Raw genomic sequence first — 23,370 nt, 5'->3', positions numbered from 1 at the left:
ACTTTCTAAGGTCTCGGAGTGTCTCACAGGCTGGTTTTGAACTCCTGGACTCAAGCAATCCCCAGCTTTCTATGTGCTTTGACTACAAACTGAGAATTTTTTTTTATTCTTTCTTTTTTCCTTGTTGGTTGGTTTTATGAGGGTTGACTGTGTAGGTCAGGCTGGCTTAGAAGGGACAGTGGTCCTGCCTCCGGGTCTCAAGTATTAGGATTAATTAATTACCAGCCTGATAACACTATATTAGGCTTGATTAGTTAGTGAAAGCCTTAATTAATCAAAAAGAGGATCCTACTTTGGGACATTTGGATCAACCAACTATCCAGCCTGAAGAAAGCTGCCGCCTCCTCCTTCTGGTTCCCTAAGCGACACTCTCTGGACAGATTATCAAACTGTGGGCGACGAGCTGTTTCAGACTCTGAGGAAACAAACCGTTCACCCCTGTGGATTTAAAGATGAACACCCTCATCAGGTATGCCTTGGTGTAGGTGTGAAACTAGCTTAGCACGAATACTGTTAACCAGTTAATACAGTTTCCCTAGGCTGTTCCTCTCAGCCTATATTTAGTGCCTATACAAGTCAGCCAGTCATCTAAACGCCCCAACTTCATTAAGGCAAAAGAAGATAAAATTCCTCCAAGTTCATTCCTTCTCTACACTGCCCGAAGGAGCTGACGGATGAGCTAATTTTCACCCACTTCTAGATGGTTTTCCTCCATGCTTGGCATCTGCACAGTCAGGCGTCACCTTCAAAGCTCTAGGCTCAGGGCGGGACCTGGTCGCCCACCTCGGGCTCCGGGCCGCCGCCTGCAGGCGCTCAGAGCGCACGGGTGACGCGACTCCCGCGCTTCCTGCTCCGCGGCGGGGCCTCCTCCGCGCCGTGACGTGCCAGGCTGTGACCAAATATGTCCCTTTCCCCTCCCTCGCCGGCCCCATCGCCCGCAGGCCACCCCGAGCCTCGGGGCTGCCACTTGGACGTCCGCCTGCCCAGGTGTCGCGGGCCAGTCCCCCGCGCGGCGTCCCCGACGCGATGCCCTTCAGGAAAGGTAGGGGGTCCCCGGTTTCTCCCCAGGTGCGGAGACCCTTGTCCCTTTGGGGTTCCGCCTTGCCTCCTCCCATCCCGCACTGGCCATCCTGCCGCGCGTTACGCCCCTTCGCTCTGCGCTGCACCCGCCAGTCCTGCACTGTCCCCTTTCAGTCTCGTAGTGTCCGCTGCTACACCACGTGGATGCGGGAACCCCCCCGCTGGGCTGGGAGGCGGATAGCGCAGTGCTAGTACTTCTAGCTAACCCAGCCCCGGGATGCAGACAGAACACAGAACCGGGAATTTTAGGGTTTGTTTCTGGGAAACTTGGGTCATTCTGTTGGCCTGATCTCGGCAGCCAACATAGGAGGGCGACTGCAGAGCGGGGGAGGCCGCGTCGTATGCACGGCAGATCCCATGTTAGCCCTGCGTCTGCATTGTCACCCCGGGAAAGTCATTTTTACCCCGCACTTTCAGTTTCCTCCGCGGCAAAATGGGCACAGGAAGAGAGCAGGCTGTGGGAGGACCGGCAGGCGAGTATAACAGAAGCGAACCAGTGGTCCGCTGAGGTCGGTCTGGCACACACGCAGTGCCCGTCTAGGCTTTGCAGGATCTGCCCACTGCCACTGCTGCATCACCTTGGCTTGGCGTTCTGCCCTGCAGGCCGGCCGATTCCCGTGGCTCACTGCCGGGGTCGTCAGAGTATTTGGTCCCATTTTACAGGCAGGGCTATGAAGGTCTAGTGTCGCTCCAAGCCACTACTTAGAGCTGGGCTGGACTCGGGGCACGATGGTCAAGTCGAAACCTTGAATGGAAGTGGGAGCAGCGGAGGTGTAGACTCTGACCTCTACGTTTTTGTTTGTGTTGAGAGGTATCAGGAGAGCCCCGAGGCTCAGCAGGACTTGGTGGCACGTGCCTGTAATCGCAGTGCTTGGGCAGGTGGGGGAGGGACGGAGGCAGGAAGATCAAAAGTTTAAGGCCATTCTAAACTTCAAAGCAAGTGGGAGGCCCTTTGAGCCACTGGAGACCTTGCTCAAGACAAACAAAAAACCGCCTAAAGCTCTCCCACTGGGCAGTGGACTTGTGGGTAGAGACCTAAAGAAAGCCTGGCTCTCCAGGTGTTGAGACTACGGAGTGTGGCTCTCCCAGCTGCCTCTACCTACCTTTCTTGCCAAGCTTCTCTTCTTTCATCATTCAGGTGAATGGGCAGGTTCTTTTTGTGGTTGCTGGGAGGCTATGGTGGCCTTTGTCCCTCATAAGCAAGCTAAGGTACCATTCCCAGCTCCCGGCTGGGAAGAGGGCTGGCTCACTCGCCTCTGCTGCAGGAGATATGCAAATGAGAGAGCTCGGTCAGAAAGCCGGGGTGATAAATTCTCTCTGGTCAGCTGACCATAGACTAAGCCCACAGTAACTGTCCTCAGGGTCTCTGTTGTTCCATGGATAATGTGACCACTCTGTTCCCCGAACTGTCTGTCCTGAGGGTGTCAGAGTCCCCGCCTCATCTCATTAACTGCGGTGTGAAGAGTCATTGATCACAGTTACTTCTCTCATGTTTATAAGTTTATGGTCTCTGGTGGGCAAACTGCAAGAAGGCAAGAGGGTCCGTTAGCCATCACAGTGCTGAGGGGACGGAATAATTAGGTTGTTCAATTATTTTATATTTGGCGGGATGGGAGGGGGTTGAAGGAAGTCGGGGTAGGGTGATGGGTTGAGATAGGGTCTCACTGTGTAGTCCTAGCTGGCCAGGAGCTCAATATGTACACCAGGTTGGTCTGAAACTCACTATCCACCTGATTCTGCCTCCCAAGTGCCAGAATTAAAGGTAAGAGCGACCATACCTGACTCTCGGTGACTTTAAAATAAGATTTTGCTTTATAGTTTGCCGTGGTAGTACATGCACATTTTCCTAGCCCTTGGGAGGTAGATAGAGATTTTTAAAGATAGGATAGCATGTAGCTCAGGCTGGCCTCACACTTGATCAGAAACTGGCCTTGAACTAATCTTCCCACCACCCAAATGCTGGGTTTGGCAGGCCTAGGCTGTTTTTCCCTGCCTGTAGTTGTTTATTTATGTTAAAGGATTAAGTTATTTAGGGCATTATTAGATTATAAAGGGAAGCTATTTGTCAGCCGCCAACCAAATTAGGCTCTACTTTTGTTCCTAGTGTTAATCTGAAGAAGCTTTGCTGAAGTGCGAGGAAAGGGTCGCTTTTCCATTCCGTGGTTTCTTTCTGAAGGTTCTAGCGTGTGAGAAACTGTTTGGAGGCCATGCTGTCGGGATCTCCCAGATGCTTGGATGTGAGCCAAGGCATAGATTCTGGTGGACTTTGAGTCTGAGGCAGAACTTCCTTGTATGTTAAGTTGTGAGCTTAAAATTTTAAAATTTTATTTATTTGTTTGTTTTGTGTGTGTGACTATACATACACACCGTGGCACACGTGTAGATGTCATCTCAGGAATCAGTTCTCTGTCCACCATGTGAGTCCTGGGGGTTGAACTCGGGTTGTCAAGTTTGGCTGTTACCCACTGAGCCACCCCGCCGCAGGTTTGTTGGCAGCAACCCAGCAAGTAGGAACCGCTGGGAGCCTAGGTGTGGTTTGTGTTGGCATCCTGGTGAGTCATGCTCTGTGACATGGTGAGTTATGAAAGGGACCACTATTTCCCATTCCAATCCTGGGCAGAGGTGGGAGAGCATATGTATACACATGTATCTATATACTTTTTTTAATTTTGAGCCTTCTGAACATATCAGCTATTCAGAGTATAGTTAAAGTTAAGATATGAAAAAGTCTTTGCTGTTTTCCACCCTAAACCAAGTGCAATCCGATGGATGAAGGACGCTTTCTCAGTGAGCCAGAGGCCAGAAAGGGATAATTGCTAAACCTATTTTTTTTGATGTACTTCTGTCTTTAGTGTTTATTTATTATTATTGTGTGTGTTTGTGTCTGACGGGTGTGCATGAGTGTGAGTGCATATCGAGGTCAGAGGGCAGCTTTCAGAGCTGGTTCTCCTTTGTGTGTTCCAGGGATTTAGCTCAGGTCTTCAAGCTTGTGCGGTAAAGTACTTTTACCTGCCGAGCTATATTCCTGGCCCTCTTCTTATGTCTTGGCAATCGTAAAGCCTGGGACCAGCACTGTAGGAACCTGGAGGAAACACATCAGGTGAGAAGAGTTCGTTGAAGCTGAAAGATTGGGTAGGACATAGGAAGCCCCCAGAGATTAGCGAGAATGCTGGGTATCTACCTCAGGTCCAAGATGCTGAAGGGGCAGACTGTCTGACTGAAGCCCTGACCTCTGTGGAGGATGCCGGCATCTGGTGGGGCTGACGAGAGACCCCATTTTCCCGTGTCTCTGTTCTCACGGCATTGGCAGCTATGAAGCCAGGATCAGGATGGTAGTAGATGCTGTCCCTGCAGATTAACCTGCCTGGCTGTAGTGCAGGGTGGATTTGCCCAGTGGTGGAGAGCAGATTTGTTGGACCTGTACATATCAACCTTAAGTCCTGCCTCACCTGCAGGAAGCACTCAGTAACAGCTCCTGAATTCCATTAGGGCAAAGGTGAGCCATTGCATGCCAAGTCATCCATTTATCCTTGAAACCCCGTGCCAGCATTTTCCAGGTATTAAGGAAGCAGATAGATACGGGGCTCCCTCCCTGGAGTTCCCCTCCTATGCTATGGAGCAAGTGTCAAGATGCGAAGGTCAGAGGTTGGCACAGGGCTATGATTCTGGCTCTGTTGGTAGAATTCGTGCACAACACACACTAGACCCTGGGTCCAAGCTCCAGCAGTACAAAAACTGAGTGGCGGTACACACCTGTAATCCCAGCACTGGAAAAGTGGAGGACCATACAAGAACATCCTTCCTAGCCTGAGCTGTCTGAAACCCCATAGAAGGAAGAGGAGGAGGAGGAGGAAAATTCTGAACACAAATTGTGGTGTGGTGGCAAATGTCTGTGAGCCCCATTCTCAGGAGACTGAGCTGGCAAACCTTTGGGAGTTCAAGGCCAGACTGAGTTACATAGCAAGACCCTGTCTCATAGAATCAAAACTGTGCACGGTGGTGCAATCCTACAGTTCCAAGCCTTGGGAGGCAAGATCGGGATTTTAGCAAGTTTGAGGCCAGTCTGGATTACGTGAGGCCCTGTCTCAGAACAAACTAAGAGCAAAGAAAGTAGTGGCACTTTCTTCCTCTTCCCTCTCTAACACCGCCTCTAATGTTTCCAAAAATCAAATAAGCAAGTAAAATCAGAAGAAGCCTGAGCAGAGAGCCAGTTCTGAGGTTTTGTTTTTTAAGGATAAAAGCCCTCCATCCCCATCCCGTGCCTGCTAGGGAAATGAGACTCTGGACAGAGAGAGCTGTGGACAGACAGAGCTGTGGCCTGGCCAGCTGCGATGGGTGAAGACAGCCTTTCACTGGGTGTTACTGGTATTGTGGCCTAGTGAGGGCCATCCCACCTTTCTGTTGTGGACTGCAGGGGTAGGGCACTTGTTTTTAGTATTGTTGTTGTTGCTTTGACATTTGTAATATGGGCAGAGTGAGTGGGAAGGGCAATGCCCCTCATATTCTCTGAGGCCCGGGCAATAAATGACTGTCAGGGAAGCAGGATGCTGGCATCGATGGGCTAGGCATCTTGTCCCTGACTGGTCTCCAGGGTGACCGCGGCTGTGGCGAGGGAAGATCTTCAGTCCCAGGGCTGACTGAAGAAGCAGGACCTGGCTTAAGGTTGGCTTGAGTAAGGAGAAGTTAGGCAACATGAGATTTGAGAAAACAGAAAGGGGGACAGGAAACATGTCAGCTAGACCCAGGGAGGAAGTCGTGAAAGCTGTGGTTAAGCCAAGGAGCCACTGTGGCGGGAGGTTGAGGTGGGACTTCCACAAGAACTTGGTACCTCAAGCCTGGATCTTCCAGTGTGAGGAGGATGGTTACATGGCTCAGTAGGAGAGTGCTTGTTTCACATGCAAAGAGCTCTGGGTTCTGGCGTTCCATCCTCAGCACCACAGAGAAGGAGAAATGGGGGAGGGGGAGAAAAGGAGGAAAATATCTGAGTCTCGTAGGCGACAGAGTATGGCTTAGTCTAGAGCACTGGTTCTCAACTTGTGGGTTGTGACCCCTTGGACCACCTATCAGATATTTACATTACCATTCATAGCAGTAGCAAAATTACAGTTATAAAGTAGCAATGAAATAATTTTATTGTTGGGGGTCCCTACAACATGGGGAACTATTGAAAGGCCGCTGTATTTCAATACAACCTGAGAACCACTGGTCTAAAGCCTGGGCTCTTGACTAAATTTCTGAGGTTCTTTTCAGGACGAGTGTCCGTCAAAAAATAGTGTTTCAAGTGTTCTTGCATGGGCCCTTCATCAGAAAGGACAGTAAACAGCAGGAGAAAGTTCCAACAGCAATGACCGGCTGGGGACGTAGCTCACTGGTAGGACACTTGCCTGTATGCCTGAGGCTGGAGTTAGAGCCGCAGCATCATAAAAACAAGTCATAAATGCTAGACACGGCAGTAGCTCACGGCTATAATCTCCAGTGCACAAGAGACAGAGGCTGGAGGATTCCTGACAAGTTTGAGGTCAATGAGGGCTAATTAGTGAAGTTCAAGGTAAGCCTAGGCTACTTCTAGTGACTCTGCCAAAACAGAAAACAAACAATCACAGCCCCCCCCCCCAAATAAAAACAAAATCCAGAGCCATGGAGATGACACAGTGCATAGGGGTCCTTGCCACACAAGCTTGATGGCCTGAGTTTGATCTCCAGAACCTGTGTATATAAAGGTAGAAAGAGAAAAGTGACTTCAGAAAGTTGTCCTGAAATCATGTCACACATATGCATCACACACATACACAGAGAAAGACTCACACACTCCGCACACACGCACACTAATTAGAGTTAAGGGCTGGAGCGGTGGCTGGGTCATTAGAAGCATTTACTCCTCTTGCAGACAACTGAAGTTCAATCCTTAGCACCCACGTTGTAACTCAAGTTCCAGGTTCTGACGCCTCTCCTGGGCTCTCTGGGCTCCTGCACATGAACTCACACAGACAAGGATGCTAAGTAAATCCTCTTAAAAATTAGAACGCTTCCAGAAATAGTGGTGCATACAGAGAGGTAGAGGCAGGCAAATCTCTGTGAGTTCAATCGAGGCTAGCCTGGTCTACATAGTGAGTTCCTGGACAGCCAGAGATCCAGGGCTCCAGAGAGACCTTGTCTCAAAAGGAGGAGAAGAAAAGGAGGAGGAGGAGGAACTGTGGCCACCCTCACAAACAAAACCAAAGGCTGGCCATGTGATTTACCCCTGCAGCCCAATACTCCAGAGGTAGAGCTCAGGAGTTCAAGATTGACCTCTGCTGCGTATCCACTTACACCCTGGGCCATGTAAGAGACCCCGTCTCACAAAGTTCAAAACCAAACAAAACAAAGCAAAACAAAACAACAACAACAACAACAAAAAAACAAAAACAAAAAAAAAGAAAGAAAGAAAAGAAAAGAAGTAGATTTTAAAAATTTAAAAACCACAAAAGTAGTTAAGTTCAAACTCCTCCAAAAACAAATAAAAACAAAATAAACAAAACAATCCTCCCTCCTGGGCCAAATTCTCCCAGCTTCTTTCCAAGTGCTGGGAACTAATTTTAAGGTGCTTTATGTGAGTTCATGATCCCTATGTTCACTCTCAGAGATGCCTGATGTTAGCATGACTAGTGAAAAGAGGCTGGGAAGGGTTAAGTAACTTGCTAAAAGTCTCACAGCAAATTATGTGGGGAACAGAACTGGGGCGGAGTCCTTTGTAGTCTGCCTTTTCAACATGGGCCGGAACTGTCACATGTTGTGTGGTGTGGCCTGGCATGGTCTGATCTGGTATGACATGGCATGGTATGGTGTGCCATGGCATGGTGTGATGTGTTGTGTCAGGCAGACCCAAGTGATGCACCAAGTCTCCATTAACAATCAAGTTCTCTCTATAGAGAAGTGGAGAAACAGCATCAGATGTTGGGTCTCTCTGCACCTGTGAGAGACGTGTGCCAGCCCATGAGAGGTGCTCGTGGTCCCAATTCAGGCCCCTGTCTTTTGTCTTCCTACTATGGTACAAAGAGCAAGTCCCAAGACATCCTTAAGGAAGGAGGTGAGTTAGCCGTTGACACTCTCATTGGATCCTGACTCTAGTGCAGTGCCCGGTGCTGTCCTCCACTTGGGGCGCCTTAGGAGGCTGCATTCAGGGAACTCTCTGCTTCTTTGATTCCTAAGAGCCTTCTGGGTATGGATTGAGCTTCCTAGACTTGTGTGTGTGTGTGTGTGTATGTGTGTGTGTGTAAGTGTGCATGTGTGGGCTTGTGTGCAGGAATGTATGAAAACCGGAGAGCATGCTCAGTGTCCCTCAGGTGCTGACCGTCTTCGTTTTTGAAATGGTTTCTCAATAGCCTGTAACTCTCTAAGTACGCTATGTCTGGTTGGCCAGTAAGCCCCAGAGATCTGCTTGTCTCTGCTCCCCCAGCCCTGGGGTCACAACTATGTACCACCAACACCACTGTCATCTACAAAGTTCACATTTGAGAACCACATAATCAAATTATGAAAATAAATAAACACCACAAGAAATCTCGTAATGTTTTAAGTTAGTTTAAGATTCATAGCTATCCTTGGCTGCATGGGGAACCTGGGCCACACCACATCTTAGAACGCATTCAAGTAGGTTTTCTTTTTTTTTGATTTTTTCGAGACAGGGTTTCTCTGTAGCTTTGGAGCCTGTCCTGGAACTCCCTTTGTAGACCAGGCTGGCCTCGAACTCACAGAGATCCGCCTGCCTTTGCCTCCCGAGTGCTGGGGTTAAATCCAGTAGGTTTTCTTCTTATAGAGAGTTAAAATTCCAACTGCTCGTGAATCCCGGGGGATTGTGGGTTTGAAATTTCCAAGCTGCTGTGAACTGAGTCTTTGTTTCACTCTTCCAAGCCACCGGAACACCCTAGGGGCGAGCCCCTTCCTCCTTCTCACCGTTGCCTCCGTGTCTGCCATAGATGCCCCTCGCTCTGTATCTTCCTATCCTCCTCAGTATTTATAGGGGCTGGGGAGATGGCTCAGTGGGCAATAGTACTTGCCACCAAACCTGACAACCTGATTTTGATCCTTGGGATCCACAGGAAGATTGCCTGCACAATTTGTCCTCTGACCTCCACGCATGTATCATGGTACAGGGGATGTAGTTCAGTTGAAACAGTACTCAAGAGCATGCATGAAACCCTGCGTTTATCCCCAGACCACACAAACCAGTGTCTATAATCTTAGCACTCGGAAAAATAGTTCAACGTTATCCTCAACTATACATCAAGTTCAAGACCATCCTGGGGTACGTGAGACTGCCCCCAAAATTAACAGTGGGGAAAGAAATCTCAAACAATCACAGATGTCATACAAGAAGAGCGAGAACAGAAGCAGACAGGCAAAGACTCTCCTCTTGCCTGCCATTCTACAGGAGCTGTGTGGTCTGAGGGAACACAGTAGCTTCACATCTGTTACAACCATCTACTAACCCAGTCCTCTGCCGTAAGGGTTCCTGAGTGACCACCTGTAGGGACCACACGGTCAGTCTGTCAATAAGCTGCAGTCTCTTGTGCTTCTGTGAGATGGCTCTGAGAGTTGCTTATACAGGAAGAAGCCGTGGAACAGCCAGGACCTAGGAACCTAGACCCTGACAGCTCACCTCAATCAGGCACTGTTTGAGTGACCTCAAGGAAGCCACTGAGATCACTGGACTCCACTTACCTATCTGGGAAAGAAGGAAGTGAACTAACGTTCTCCCAGCCCTGATTCTGAGGTCAGAGTTTTCCAGTTGCTTAGAACTCTGTCCCACATAGACACCAAGTGTTTGGCCTTCAGAGCTTCATGGCTAAACTGAAGGCAAGAGAAAAGGGAGGGGCTCGGTGGGTAAAGCAGCTCAGTTGATATTGTGCTTGGATAGCATGCCTAGAGTCCGGGGCAAGTGAGTTGGTGCTTATCTGTAATCCCAGCAGAGCGGAGGAAAGCAGAAAGGTCAGGAGTTCAAGGTCATCCTTGGCAACAAGAAGAGTTCAACATTAGACTGAGCTTCTTGAGACTGTCTCAAGGGTGAAAGGTGGGGGAGTGGAGAGATTCCATTTGCACTTTTGTCCTCCAAAGGCTTTGTGCTGGATGTCTGTCAGCATCTGTAGGGGAAAGCCAAGTGTTCGACGTCATACGAAAGGCCCTGACTCTGGTGTCTGCCTTCCTTTGACTTTGACTTGAGAACTGAAATTTGCATCATGAATATACTTTATTCCTTCACTGAGTCTGCCTCCAACTCTCTGGCTCTCAGATCAGGCTTTTCTCTGTCACAGGTCTGTTGTTGCTTCAGGACAAAGCACCCTTTGATAGGCTTCCCCCAGCCTAAAGTCTTTGTTTAAGTCCCTCCTGCAGTCTAGGGAGAAAATGACTATGCATTTTTTACATTTGGCTAAAAAGTTGGAAGTCCTCGTGTTTTCTTTTATGCCCAATGGCAGGCAACTTGAAATCTACAGAAAATGAAAAAGAACACAAAACTGCTCACTATTTCTTGTCCTGAGGAGAAATCGATAACCTAAGATTTCCTGCTGAGGACTAAGGGTGAGAATGTAGCTCAGGTGTTACAATTCTTGTTTAATATGCACCAAGTCCTGGGTTCAATCCCCAGCGCCTCATAATCAATCTGACAGTGGTGGTGTACATTTATCCCAGCTTGGGAGGGTCAGGAGTTCAAGGTCATCCTTGGGTACACATGAGGGTTATCATCATCATCATCATCATCATCATCATCATCATCATCATCATCATCATTATTATTTGAGACAATCTTTCTGTATAACCAATGCTGTCCAGAGACTCACTATGTAGATCAGTCTGGCTTTGAATTCACAGAGATCTGCCTGCCTCTGTCTCCCAAATTCTGGGATTAAAGGAGTGCCACAACGTGTCCCCATCCTTCAGAGAGAATTTAAGACTAGCATGGGTTACATGAGACCCTATCTCAAGACTCAAGAAGCTAACCCCCTTTCGTCCAAAAAGGAATGGGGAGGGAGCAACAATGAGGCGAGGCTGAGGAGGAACAGTTCTGCCCTGCGCCCTGCTGAGCGCTGTCTGTCTTCCTGTTGCCCAGTAACTGTATATACAACTCCCCCACCCCGGGGGCGTGTCTCAGGGACTAAGCAAGGACGCTTGGCTCCAGGGTGTCTCAACTTTTAGGAGAGGAACTCAAGGTACTTCAGAGGAGTAGACAGGCATAGGGTTACCCTGCCCTCTCCCAGAGCTCCTTCTTCAAGTTGCTTCAGAAGCCCTCCTCAGGGACCACTCAGCAAACAACCTCCACCTCTATTTTTGCAGGCGGGAAACTGTTTTGATCCTCTGTCCGGAGGAGGATTTTCCAGAGTCTCAAGTGCCTGATGCAGAGACACTGAGATACCAAAATGCTTTTAAGCTGGCTGCTGTAGAGGCGTTGGTGTGGGGCTTTTCTCTACAGTCTCTCCCTGGGGCTGCTTCCACCAACCCAGTGGTACTGCACGGAGAAAGGGTTAATCAGTTAGTGGGAGGCAAAGGGGAAGTTGGGAAGATACCTCAAAGGAAGCGTGGACTTTGAAACCGGAAGAGAGAAAGTGAAGGTCCCGTGGGTTTGGCTCCAGGGAAAGGCTGCCCTTTGTACTGAGATCTGTGCCTACTGGGAGCCAGATGCCAACTTAGATCAGTAGCATCGGTAGCTGGAGGACAAAACTGCACGCAGAATTAATTCAGTCAGTGTCTTATGTAACCCCCGTTGTTCACAAACTCAATTTGTAGCGAGGGCGGGCCTGAACTCCTACCTCCTGCCTCCACCTCTCCAAGTACTGAAGTCAGAGGTGTGTGTCACCATGCCTTCCCTTCCCTTCCCTTCCCTTCCCTTCCCTTCCCTTCCCTTCCCTTCCCTTCCCTTCCCTTCCCTTCCCTTCCCTTCCCTTCCCTTCCCTTCCCTTCCCTTCCTCTTTCTTTCCTTCTTTCTTTCCTTCTTTCTTTTCCTTTCTCTCTTTTTGCATGGAAGTGTCCATTTTTTATTGATTTTTATCGAGCTCTACATTTTTCTCTGCTCCCCTCCCTGCCTCTCCCCTCTCCCCTTCAACCCTCCCCCCAAATCCCCATGCTCCCAATTTACTTAGGAGATCTTGTCTTTTTCTGCTTCCCATGTAGATTAGTTCTATGTAAGTCTCTTGGTGTCCTTATTGTTGTCTAAGATCTCTGGGATTGTGGTTTGTAGGCTGGTTTTCTTTGCTTTATGTTTAAAAACCACCTATGAGTGAGTACATGTGAGAATTGTCTTTCGGTGTTTGGGCTACCTCACTCAAAATAATGTTTTCTAGCTCCATCCATTTTCCTGCAAAATTCAAGATGTTATTTTTTTCTGCTGTGTAGTACTCCGTTGTGTAAATATACCACATTTTCCTTATCCATTCTTTGGTCGAGGGGCATTTAGGTTGTTTCCAGGTTCTGGCTATGACAAACAATGCTGCTATGAACATAGTTGAGCACGTGTCCTTGTGGCATGATTGAGCATCCTTTGGATATATACCCAAAAGTGGTATTTCTCGGTCTTGAGGAAGGTTGTTTCCTAATTTTCTGAGAAATCACCACACTGACATTCAAAGGGGCTGTACCAGCTTGCGTTCCCACCAGCAAGCAGAAGTGTTCCCTTTTCCCTACAACCTCTCCAGCATAAGTTGTCATCAGTGTTTTTGATTTTGGCCATTCTTACAGGTGTAGGATGGAATCTCAGAGTTGTTTTGATTTGCATTTCTCTGATGACTAAGGATGTTGAACATTTCCTGAAGTGTCTTTCAGCCATTTTAGATTTCTCTGTTGAGAGTTCTCTGTTTAGGTCTATACTCCGTTTTTTCTTTATTGGATTATGTATTCTTTTGATGACCAATTTCTTGAGTTCTTTGTATATTTTGGAGATCAGACCTCTGTCTGATGTGGGGTTAGTGAAGATCTTTTCCCATTCTGTAGGCTGTAGTTTTGTCTTGTTGACTGTATCCTTTGCTTTACAGAAGCTTTTCAGTTTCAGGAGGTCCTATTTATTAATTGTTTCTCTCAGTGTCTGTGCTGTTGGGGTTATATTTAGGAAGTGGTCTCCTGTGCCAATGCGTTCAAGTGTACTTCCCACTTTCTCTTCTGTAAGGTTCAGTGTGGCTGGCTTTATGTTGAGGTCTTTGATCCATTTGGACTTGAGTTTTATGCATGGTGATAGATATGGATGTATTTTCATTCTTCTACATGTTGATATCCACTTATGCCAGCACCACTTGTTAAATATGCTTTCTTTTTTCCATTTGATATTTTCTGCTTCTTTGTTAAAAATCAGGTGTTTGAAGGAGGGTGGATTGATATCTGGGTCTTCTATTCGGTTCCATTGGTCCTCCTGTCTGTTCTTATGCCAATACCAGGCTGTTTTCAGTACTGTAGCACTGTAGTAGAGTTTGAAGTCAAGGATCATGATGCCTCCAGAAGTTCTTTTATTGTACAGGATTGTTTTGGCTATCCTGGTTCTTTTTGCTTTTCCATATGAAGTTGAGTACCGTTCTTTCAAGGTCTGTGAAGACTTTTCTTTTCTTCTTCCTTCTTCTTTCCTTTCGATTTTCATTGTTGGTGGTGCTAGGAATAGAACCCAGGTCCTCAAGCATGCTAAAAAAGCATTGTGGGGCTGGAGAGATGGCTCAGAGGTTAAGAACATTGCCTGCTCTTCCAAAGGTCCTGAGTTCAATTCCCATCAACCATATGGTGGCTCACAACCATACGTAATGGGGTCTGGTGCCCTCTTCTGGCCTGCAGGCATACACACAGACAGAATATTGTATACATAATAAATAATTAAATATTTAAAAAAACATTCTGCTACTGAACACATCTCCAGTTCTCATTTTTACTCTTAAAATTCTTGCGACAATCCCATTAAGTTGACAGGTTGCCTTTCAACTCATTCTGTAGGTGGGGCAGGCTTTGTTCTTTCTGCTTCAGCCTTCCATCAAAGCTGATATCATAGGCCTGTGCCATTAGGTTCATCTTACTGCAAAGCTTTTCAAAACCATTTTAAAGGCCAGGTGTGGTGGCACATGCCTTTAATTCCAGCACTTGGGAGGCAGAGGGAAGTGGATCTCTGTGAGTTCCAAACCAGTCAAGGATACATAATGAGACCCTGTCTGAAGAAAAAGAGATTCTTAAGATTCACTCATTTATGTTAAAATTTTTTGAGATGGAGTCTCTTTACATAGCTTTGTCTGTTCTAGAACTCACTGTGTAGACCAGGCTGTCCTTGAACTAACAGAAATCTGCCTCTCTTTGTCTTCCAAGTGCTGGAGTTTAAGACTTCTATCACCATGCCTGGCAATTTAATTAAAATAAATTTTTTGTTGAGATGTTATTTATTTTTATTTTAGGGATTTTGTATACATGTACATCTGTGTGCTATGTGCAGAGAGTGCCCAAAGAAACTAGAAGAGCATGTCAGACCCTTGTAGACTGGAGTTACAAAGTTATGAGTTGCCACGTGGATTCTGGAAACCAAACTTGGGTCCTCTGGAAGATCAGCCAGTATTCTTACCCACTAAGCCACCTCTCCAGCTCCTGCAATTTAATTTTTTTTTTAAGATTTATTTATTTATTATGTATACAACATTCTGCTTCCATGTATACCCACACACCAGAAGAGGGCACCAGACCTCATTACAGATGGTTGTGAGCCATCATGTGGTTGTTGGGAATTGAACTCACGACCTCTGGAAGAGCAGTCAGTGCTCTTAACCACTGAGCCATCTCTCCAGCCCCTGCAATTTAAATTTTAAAACACCACGTGTGTGCATTGCCTGTGGAGGTCAGTAGAGGGCGTTGGACCCCTGGGACTGGAGTTACAGATGGCTGTTAGGCCCACTGTGGGTAGCTCTTCGCCAATCAGCTGACTTTCCAGCCTTGTGTGTGTGTGTGTGTGTTTTTTTTTTTTTTTTGGTTTTTCGAGACAGGGTTTCTCTGTGGTTTTGGAGCCTGTCCTGGAACTAGCTCTTGTAGACCAGGCTGGTCTCGAACTCACAGAGATCCGCCTGCCTCTGCCTCCCAAGTGCTGGGATTAAAGGCGTGCGCCACCACCGCCCGGCTGTTGTTTTGTTTTTGAGACAGGGTCTCACTATGTCACCCTGGCTGGCCTGGAACTCATTTGCTATGTACACCAGCCTGGCCTTGAACTCACAGAACTCCTCCTTCTGTCTTCCAAGTGCTGGGATTAAACGAACGTGCCACCACATTTTACATTATGTGTCTCTGTATGTGGGTATGTGCATGAGATTGAAGGTATATCAGGAGGCCAGAAGAGGGCATCAGAGCCCTGGGGCTGGAGTTACAGGAGGCAGCAAGCAGCTATGGGTGCTGCATATTTAACATAGATCCTTTGGAAGGATCACTCTGTACTTCTGAGCCCTCTCTCCCGCTCACTGCAAAACTTTTAAGAAAGCTTGATGCCCCAGGAGTTCTGATGAATAGTTTTGTTTGCTGATTTGGGAAGATGTTTCCTGAAACAGCTTGTCCTCAGGCTATATGTGCAGTGCACCCTGCTATTTTCTGGTGTATTCCATTTCATTGACAAAGACACTGGTTTTGCTTCAGTAAATTCACTCCACGGCCATAATGGTCTGTAATTCATCATTTTGAGGTCACTCTTTTAGCCAGCTTATCTGCAGAGGTCGGAAGTATCAGCCTTCCTTCCCCAGTGTCCAGCTTCCTTGCAGCTAAAGTTCTGGGTATGGCTTAGGCACCGTAGAGAGTTCTATGTAGTCCAAAGTAAATGCTCCACTAATGCCCGTGTTTTGAAGGTTTGGTCCCCACCTTGTGGTGCTAGTGCAATGTGGCACAAAGGTGTGGGTCTTTTAATTATTACTATTTTTTACATGCATTTGTGTTTGGCCTGCATGTACTGGAGTTACAGACAGTTGTGAGCTGCCATGTGGGTGCTGGAAATTGAACCCAAGTCCTCTGGAAGAGCAGCCAGCCCTCTTAACCACTGAGCCATCTCTCCAGCCCCAAAGGCATGGGGTCTTAATGGCAGGAAGTTAAGTCACTGAAGGCACACCCTAGAAGGGGATATGGCAACCTCAGCTTCTTCCACCTCCTGTCTTTTCTTTCTGGTTACCATGAGGGGAGCCACAGGACAAGCAAGAAAGCAACAGAGCCAAGTACATATAATCTGAAACCAAAGTAAACTTTTTCTCCTTGTGAATGTAGGGGGAGGTAGAGTGGGAGTAGAACAGGTGGGGTGGGGTTAGGTTAGAGAAGAGGCTTAGTGGCTAAGATCACTTGTTGTTCTTCCAGAAGACCAGAGTTCCATTCCCCGCATCCATTTCAGGCAGCTCACAACTACCTGCAACTCCAGCTCCAAGAGATCCATCACCCTCTTCTGGCCTCCACAGGCATGCACACACACACACCACACACATGCATACATACACACAAATTTTAAAAATCAATTTATAATACACTCATAAATTGATGGACCTATGCATTTTGTCATGGAGACGGAAAGTTGACTAACATACCGAATGACTAGTGAACCAAGTCTGAGTGTCAATGGTGAGGGTTCAACGGTGACATATATCAGACAAAAGTCGTGCCCATGGAGCTGACACCATGGCAAGAGTTGGAGTGGGAACAAGATCCACAAAAAACCGAGAAGAACATGAACACTGAGTGTGTCCAACATATGTAAGTGCTAGAGAGAAAATAAAGCAGGAAGAGGAAGGAATGTATGGGGGCCGCTGGGTGACAAGTGGACAGAGATAGGGAGGGAAGGAGGGGTCATGATAAAGACCAGGACATGTTGCAAATGGGGAAGCACCAGGCAAAAGCTTTGTGGCTAGGGTGGGCAGCCGAGCACCGAGGAGCTAGAGCTACTGTTACAGAGGAAATGGGGGCAGAGTGGTGGGGGGCTCAGAAGGCAGTGGGCGGCGTCCATAGGTTCTCCACGACCACAGAAAAACCTTCACCTTTGTATACATGGAGATATGAATGCCTCAGATGGTTTGAGTGAAGGCAACTGTGGTGGTTTAAATGAAAAGCCTTGTAGGCTTACATACTTGCAGGCTTAGTCCCCAGCTGATAACTGCTTGGGAAAAATTGGGGAGGTGTGGCCTTGTTGGAGGGGGTATGTTGCTGGGGGTGGGCTTTGAGGTTTCAAAAGCTTTCCTCAGGCACAGTCTCCCTCTCCCTCCCTCTCCCTCTCTCTCTCTTCCTCTCTCTCCCTCTCTCTCCCTCCTCTCTTCTCTTTTTCTGCCTGTGGATTAGGATGTAAAGCTCTCATCTACTGTTCCAGTGCTATGCCTTTTTGCTTCCCACCATGATGATACCAGACCAGTCCTCTGAAACTGTAAGCAAGCCTCCAGTAAATGCTTTCTTTTGTAAGAGTCGCCTTGGTCGTGGTGTCTCTTCATAGCAGGAGAACAGTCACTAAGGCAGCAGGATGCACTCGATGTTGTAAATACACATTCGGTCAGTAACCACTTTCCCGAGAAGAAATCGTGGAGTCGGGTGAAGCAGTTTAATCAGGTAGGAGTTTCAGGCACAATGCAGCAAGCAGATGGTGGCTTAGGCTGGAGATAGCAACATTCTGTTGATGGATCTGATGTGGGTGGGAGCAAGTGAATCACCAGTGCCTCTCACAACTGCTTCCTACCTGAACTTCAGAGCTGTTGGGGCCACTGATTCCTTCTTTAGCAGTGCACTAGAGTCAACATGGTAGACTTCAGTGTGCTGAGTGAAGTCTTCATTACAACAGAGGCGCCTGCTGTCTTCAGGCCATCTCTGGGGTTGCCTTCGGTCACCTGTGTGAGGTCACCATGCCCTGTCTGAGCGGCTGTGCCTCTGAGGTCCTGTGTTTGATGTTTTGAACAGCCCACATGAGGTCAGTATAACCTGCCTGAGCAGCAATTTAGCTTCAGCTTCAAAAGGACAGAGATTCAGCAAACAGCTTTCCAGAGAGAATTATTAAACTTTTGAATCAGTCACCCTGTAGACTTCTTTTGTTGATGTCTTTTTATTCTTTCCATGTGTATACGTGTGAGGTATGTATACATGTGTGTTTGCATATGTGTTGTGCACATGTGTGCAGGCATGTATGCTTATCTACAAACATGTATGTGAGGGCCCAAGGGTGATGTCAGGAATCTTCCTCGATTACTCCACCTTACTCATTGAGGCAGGGTCTGTCAGTCAAACCCAGAGCCCTCTGGTAAGGCTGCTCTCAATCGCCAGTTTGCTTTGGGGATCCTCTGTCTGAGCCTTCGCAGGCTGGAATTAGATATGCTACCATGCACACCAGGTATTTCTGTGGATGCTGCATATTTGAACTCTTGTCCTCTTGTGTGTGTGCAGTAAGCGGTTTAACAACTGACCGCTGCACTAAGTCCCTACCTAACATTTTAAAGAAGAAAGTAGCTGGCTAAGGTGATGAATGCCTGAAGCCTAGCACTTGGAAGACGGAGGCTGGAAGATGAGGAGTTTAAGGTCGCTCTCAACCATAGTGGATTCAAGGTTAGCCTGGGGTATTAGAGACCCTCTCTCAAAAACGAAAACAATAACAACAAAAGCATGATATCTCAGGCCTGTAATCCTAGCACTCAGGAGGCTGAGGTAGGAGGTTTTCTGAATTTGAGGCAGCTTAGGTGGTGAGTTTGCAGGCCACCAAAAGACTCCAGTTTGAGACCCTATCTTAACCAAGAAGAAACTGAGGTTCTAAGCCTAGAATTTAGAGCCCCTTCACATTCATCACTTGGGAGGTTGAGGCAGGAGGATCAACACTTCTAGGACCACACAGTGATACTGTGTCTTGAAAGAAAACACCATTAGGAGTGCTGGGGATGTAGCTCCATGGTTATCTAGCATGTGAGACGCCTTGTTTCCCAAACAAAACATAACAACCCCAAGACAATAAAAACCAAACAGAAATGAGATCTTGAAGGAAACACCACCACCGCCCACCCACGCCCACCTGGCTGTGGTCCAGCACTTCCCATTCGTCATCCTCACAGGTGCTGCAGAAAAAGGAAAGAGAAGAACCTCTCCAGACTGGGGGCTAAGGATCACGACTAAGAATTCTAGAAGTCTACAAATGCCATCTTGCAAGAAAGGAGTACAACATTTAGTGCTCCCATTTTCTGGGTATTTTTGAGAATACAGTAGTCAATTGCCAATAGCCAGTCCTTCCCTGCATTTGCATAAACTCTGAAGAGAAGGGAGAAACCCAAGCCAGCTCTGGCACCAGCTCAACCTAGTTTCAAGTCTCCCAGGTTCACCTCCAAACCGAGCGACCAACTCATTCTAATCTGTGTTGGATTTCCTTGCTATCAGAAACCGTAAGTTCCATCAAACTTTCAGTCCCAGGTAAACCAGCAGCACATAACTGCAATCTATAACCAGCTAACCCACGGGCCACCCCTAGATGGCCACATCCTACAGAAATGGGCTTTGAAACCTTTGTGTTTGAACAATAGAAAGAAGAATCCAAGTTAATTCCATAGCTTTGGGTTGTAGGATCAAAATGACAGAAGATATGACAAAGAAGAAAAAAAATGTCGTCGTCCCCCGACAGACTTAATAGAAGAAAATCAAAACAGTGACAGAAGAGATGACTTAGTGGGTGAGCATGCTGGCCACACAAGCATAGGGAATCTTCCGATATCTCTGGCACCTACATAAAGAATTAGGTGTGGCCATGGGCACCCATGACCCCAGGGCTGTGGAGGGCAGAGACCGTCTGCCAGCAGGTCTCCATGTTCAGAGACATCCCTGTCTCAAGGGAATAAGGTAGAGTGTGACAAAGGAGAACACCTGATGCCCTCTTTGACCTTGGTACCTGTGCCCAAACACATACAAATCTATAAAGAAATAAACAACAAAATAAAAATAAGAGTTGTTTTTTTTTTAAAGCAACTTGTTGCCTCATAATTGCCTTATAGTAGTGGCTGTGCGGGGTGTCACACACCTTTAACGGCAGATCTCTAGGAGTTCAAGACCAGCCTGCTCTACACAGAGAGTTCCAGGCCAGCCAGAGCTACGCAGTGAGACTGTTTCAAACAACAGTGACAAAATTACCCTCTTAAAAGAAAGTCAGTGTGCAGTCTGCCAAGAGTCTGACTGGCTGTTGGCATGCCATTTCCTGTACCTGAGATGTCACTGAGGAGGTCCAGAGGGAGTCCATTTCTAGCTGAGATCATGTTTTTCAGATGCTGGTTTATGTGGAAGCTCTTTTTATTAACTCGTTAGATTGAGCGAAAGGTCACGTGGTCTCTAGTGCTTTATAGGAAACATATTTATTCTCTAACCTTATACAGCAACCAGATCAGATGCCCGCTTCAGAAAGAATCCCCATCAGTAACAACACAGGCATAACACTGCAGTGTTAGGAAACTGAGCAAGGAGACAGTCTTTTCTTTTTAAGATTTAATGTACATTTATTCTTTCTTTCTTTTCTTTTTTTTTTTTTTTTATTTTCGAAACAGGGTTTCTCCGTAGCTTTTTGGTTTCTGTCCTGGAACTAGCTCTTCTAGACCAGGCTGGCCTCGAACTCACAGAGATCCGCCTGCCTCTGCCTCCCTAGTGCTGGGATTAAAGGCGTGCGCCATCACCGCCTGGCTATGTACTTCTTAACTATGTATTCTTAACACATGGAACATATAGTATAAAGATTTCATACTGAATAAATGATATTCATTAAGCCAAAAAAGGAAATTACACAATTTTTTTAGCTGAGACAGTCATTTTTTTAAATTCTGTGGCTGTGTACTTCTTCCTGGCTTCTGTTAGAAGGAACTGGATGACTACTAAGACCTTTTAAAGACCAGGCTGTAGGCTGGTGAGGTGGCTCTGTGGGTTAAGGCACTCGCTGCAAAGTTTGATGACCTGACACCCACATAGTAGAAGGAGAGAACGGACTCCAGAGAGTTGTCCTCTGGCCTCCTTCTGTGCCTTTAGGCACATGTCCCCTATCCCTATACATAAGTAAAAGTTAAAAACAAACAAAAACCATTTTCCAAGTGTGATGGTGTGTGCCAGTAGGATATGCCGAGGAGGCAGAGGCATGACAGAAATCACAGTTCCATGCCAGGCTATACCTTTGGAGGAGCTGAGAGTAAATATGATCAGAATGACCAGTATATGAAATGCTCAAAAAATTAAAAGTCATGCTGTGTGATCTGGGTAGGGTGGCCCATACCGGTAACCTCAGCACTCAAGAGGATGAGGCAGGAGGATTTCTGTAAGTTCAAAGCCTTCCTGGGCTCCATAGCAAGTTCCAGGCTAATCTGACTTTTGTTAGGGAATGGCACTTATTTCTGGGTTTCAGGATTAGCTGTAGGTTAGAGTCTATGGGATTGCATCAGGCTTCTGGTATAGATGAAGGATGCTATCCTCCAAACAACAATGATTTTAGATGTGCCATGGTTGAAAGAGCATCGAATATGCCTGGTGTTATTTCCTTCTAAAGTTGCCTATCTCATGGCGGCTAATTCATGTAATCCCAGAATTCAGGAGTCTGAGGCAGGAGGATCACTTGTATCTTCAAGGCCATCCCAACCACCATGACCAGATTCTGACTGCTTTAATTAGGAAAATAAAATCCCTAATGATAACATCAGATGACCCCCCAGGAGCAATGGCATTTTGTAAAGGGCAATCAGTGAGGTCAAATACCAGAGCTCCTGGGGCCTCATAACGTATCTGCACAGATAAGCAAGTTGAGAAGGAAATATCAACACAAATATTTGATGTTGTTATTGCCCAAGTTAGCATAGGCTACTTTAAAAACAGAAGGTAATTTTTGTATCTGGGCATGGAGGTGCACATCTATAATCCAGCTCCAAGGAGGCTAACGCAGGAAAACTTTGGTTTGGAGGCCAACCTGGGCTACATAGCAAGATCCTTTTCCTCCTTGCGTGAAGATAATAATAAAAGCAAGGTACAGAAGGCCAGCCTGGGCTATATAGCAAGATCCTGCCCCCCTTGAAGATAATAATAATAGCAAGGTCCAATGACATATATGTATGAAAATGTCACAATGAAACCCATTATTTTGTATGTCCACTAAGAATTAAAAACCTCAATTAAAAAAAAAGTTGTTTTTTTTTTGTTTTTTTGAGATGGAGAGTCACGTAGCTCAGACTGGCTAACTCACTGTAGTATGATTCTGAACTTCTGATCTTCCTGCCTCCACCTCCCAAGTGGTGGGTGGTCTTACAGTTGTGGACTACCACTACATCTGACTTCCAAAAATTAAGTTCATTTACTTACTTGTTCATTTATTCATTTAGACAGGGTCTCACCACCTGGCTTGTCTGGAGCTCCCTATGTAGACCAGGATGGCTTTGAACTCCTAGAAATCCACCTGCTTCTGCCGGTTAAGAGTGTTGGGATTAAAGGCATGTCTAGTTCAAAAAGTAACGCAGCCGCCAAAAACAAAACAAAACAAACAAACACCACTGTAGACTGGATGTCAACACTTGGAACGTTTTTATTCTGCCTATGTTTTCTCAGAGTCGGTGTGGGGCTCGGGGCGTTGAAGAAGGCTTATGTCCTGAAGTGGTTACCAGCCAAGAGGACCCGGGAGAACCGGACGTCCTAGCCTGGAGAAGGGAAGGAACCCGGTCTCAGAGACCCCACACGGGGAGACAGGCACTCTGTCCTCCACCATATTCGTACCCAGAAAAGCGCTGGGTACCACTGCGCAGCCTAGGCAGAGAGTTTCGCTGGCCCCAGCATCCTGGAGAGGTCAGCCTAGGACTCCCAGCAGCTAGCGGAGACAGGGCGTGGCCTAGAGGCAGGGCCGCGTGGATTGGCTGCGGCTCACGACCCACGAGCTGGTCAGCGCACGCCCCTCCCGTCCGGGGCCGAGCCGCACGCTTAGTTCACGTGCCCCTCAGTGTGTTCAGCTGTCCCACGCACGTGTGCGTGCGCTGCCGGGATGGACCGAGGGCTCGTAGCCTAGGGGCTTCCCGCCGCCACTGGCAGGCTGGGTCGCTTTCCTGGCAAAACGAGTTTTCCGAGAAGCCCTGGGAGCGGCAGTGCTTTGCAAATAACTAGAGGAATCCTCCGGACCTGGGTGTGGCCGGGGTGGGCGTGCAAACCTCACAAGAGGAAAACGGTTACCGGGAGAGATCTTTAAAAAAAGAAAACAACAGCAGAAAAAACAAAACAAAACTATGCCGCCCCCTTAAATTAATTTTGAAATCTTGAATTTGGGCGATTGCCTAAGAGCACAGCATGTTTTTAAATCTTATACAGTAGTACAATTGCTTGGCAGCAACGCGTGCC

General features: G+C 47.2%; 1 protein-coding gene across 1 annotated transcript in view; it reads left to right on the top strand.

Moving 5' to 3' along the window:
• Positions 1-909: 909 nt before the first annotated feature.
• Positions 910-23,370, top strand: part of Pfkfb3 (6-phosphofructo-2-kinase/fructose-2,6-biphosphatase 3) — an 87,697-nt gene continuing 65,236 nt past the window's right edge. The window contains exon 1 of the mRNA XM_057787696.1: positions 910-1,042. Within this exon, the coding sequence (XP_057643679.1) occupies positions 1,027-1,042 (16 nt within the window). The 5' untranslated portion in view covers positions 910-1,026. The remainder of the gene's footprint in view (positions 1,043-23,370) is intronic.

This window comes from Chionomys nivalis, chromosome 13, assembly GCF_950005125.1.
Source record: "Chionomys nivalis chromosome 13, mChiNiv1.1, whole genome shotgun sequence".
NCBI classification, from domain to species: domain Eukaryota; kingdom Metazoa; phylum Chordata; class Mammalia; order Rodentia; family Cricetidae; genus Chionomys; species Chionomys nivalis.
The sequence above is the reverse complement of the archived record's forward strand: the minus strand, read 5'-3'. Positions and strand labels throughout refer to the sequence as shown.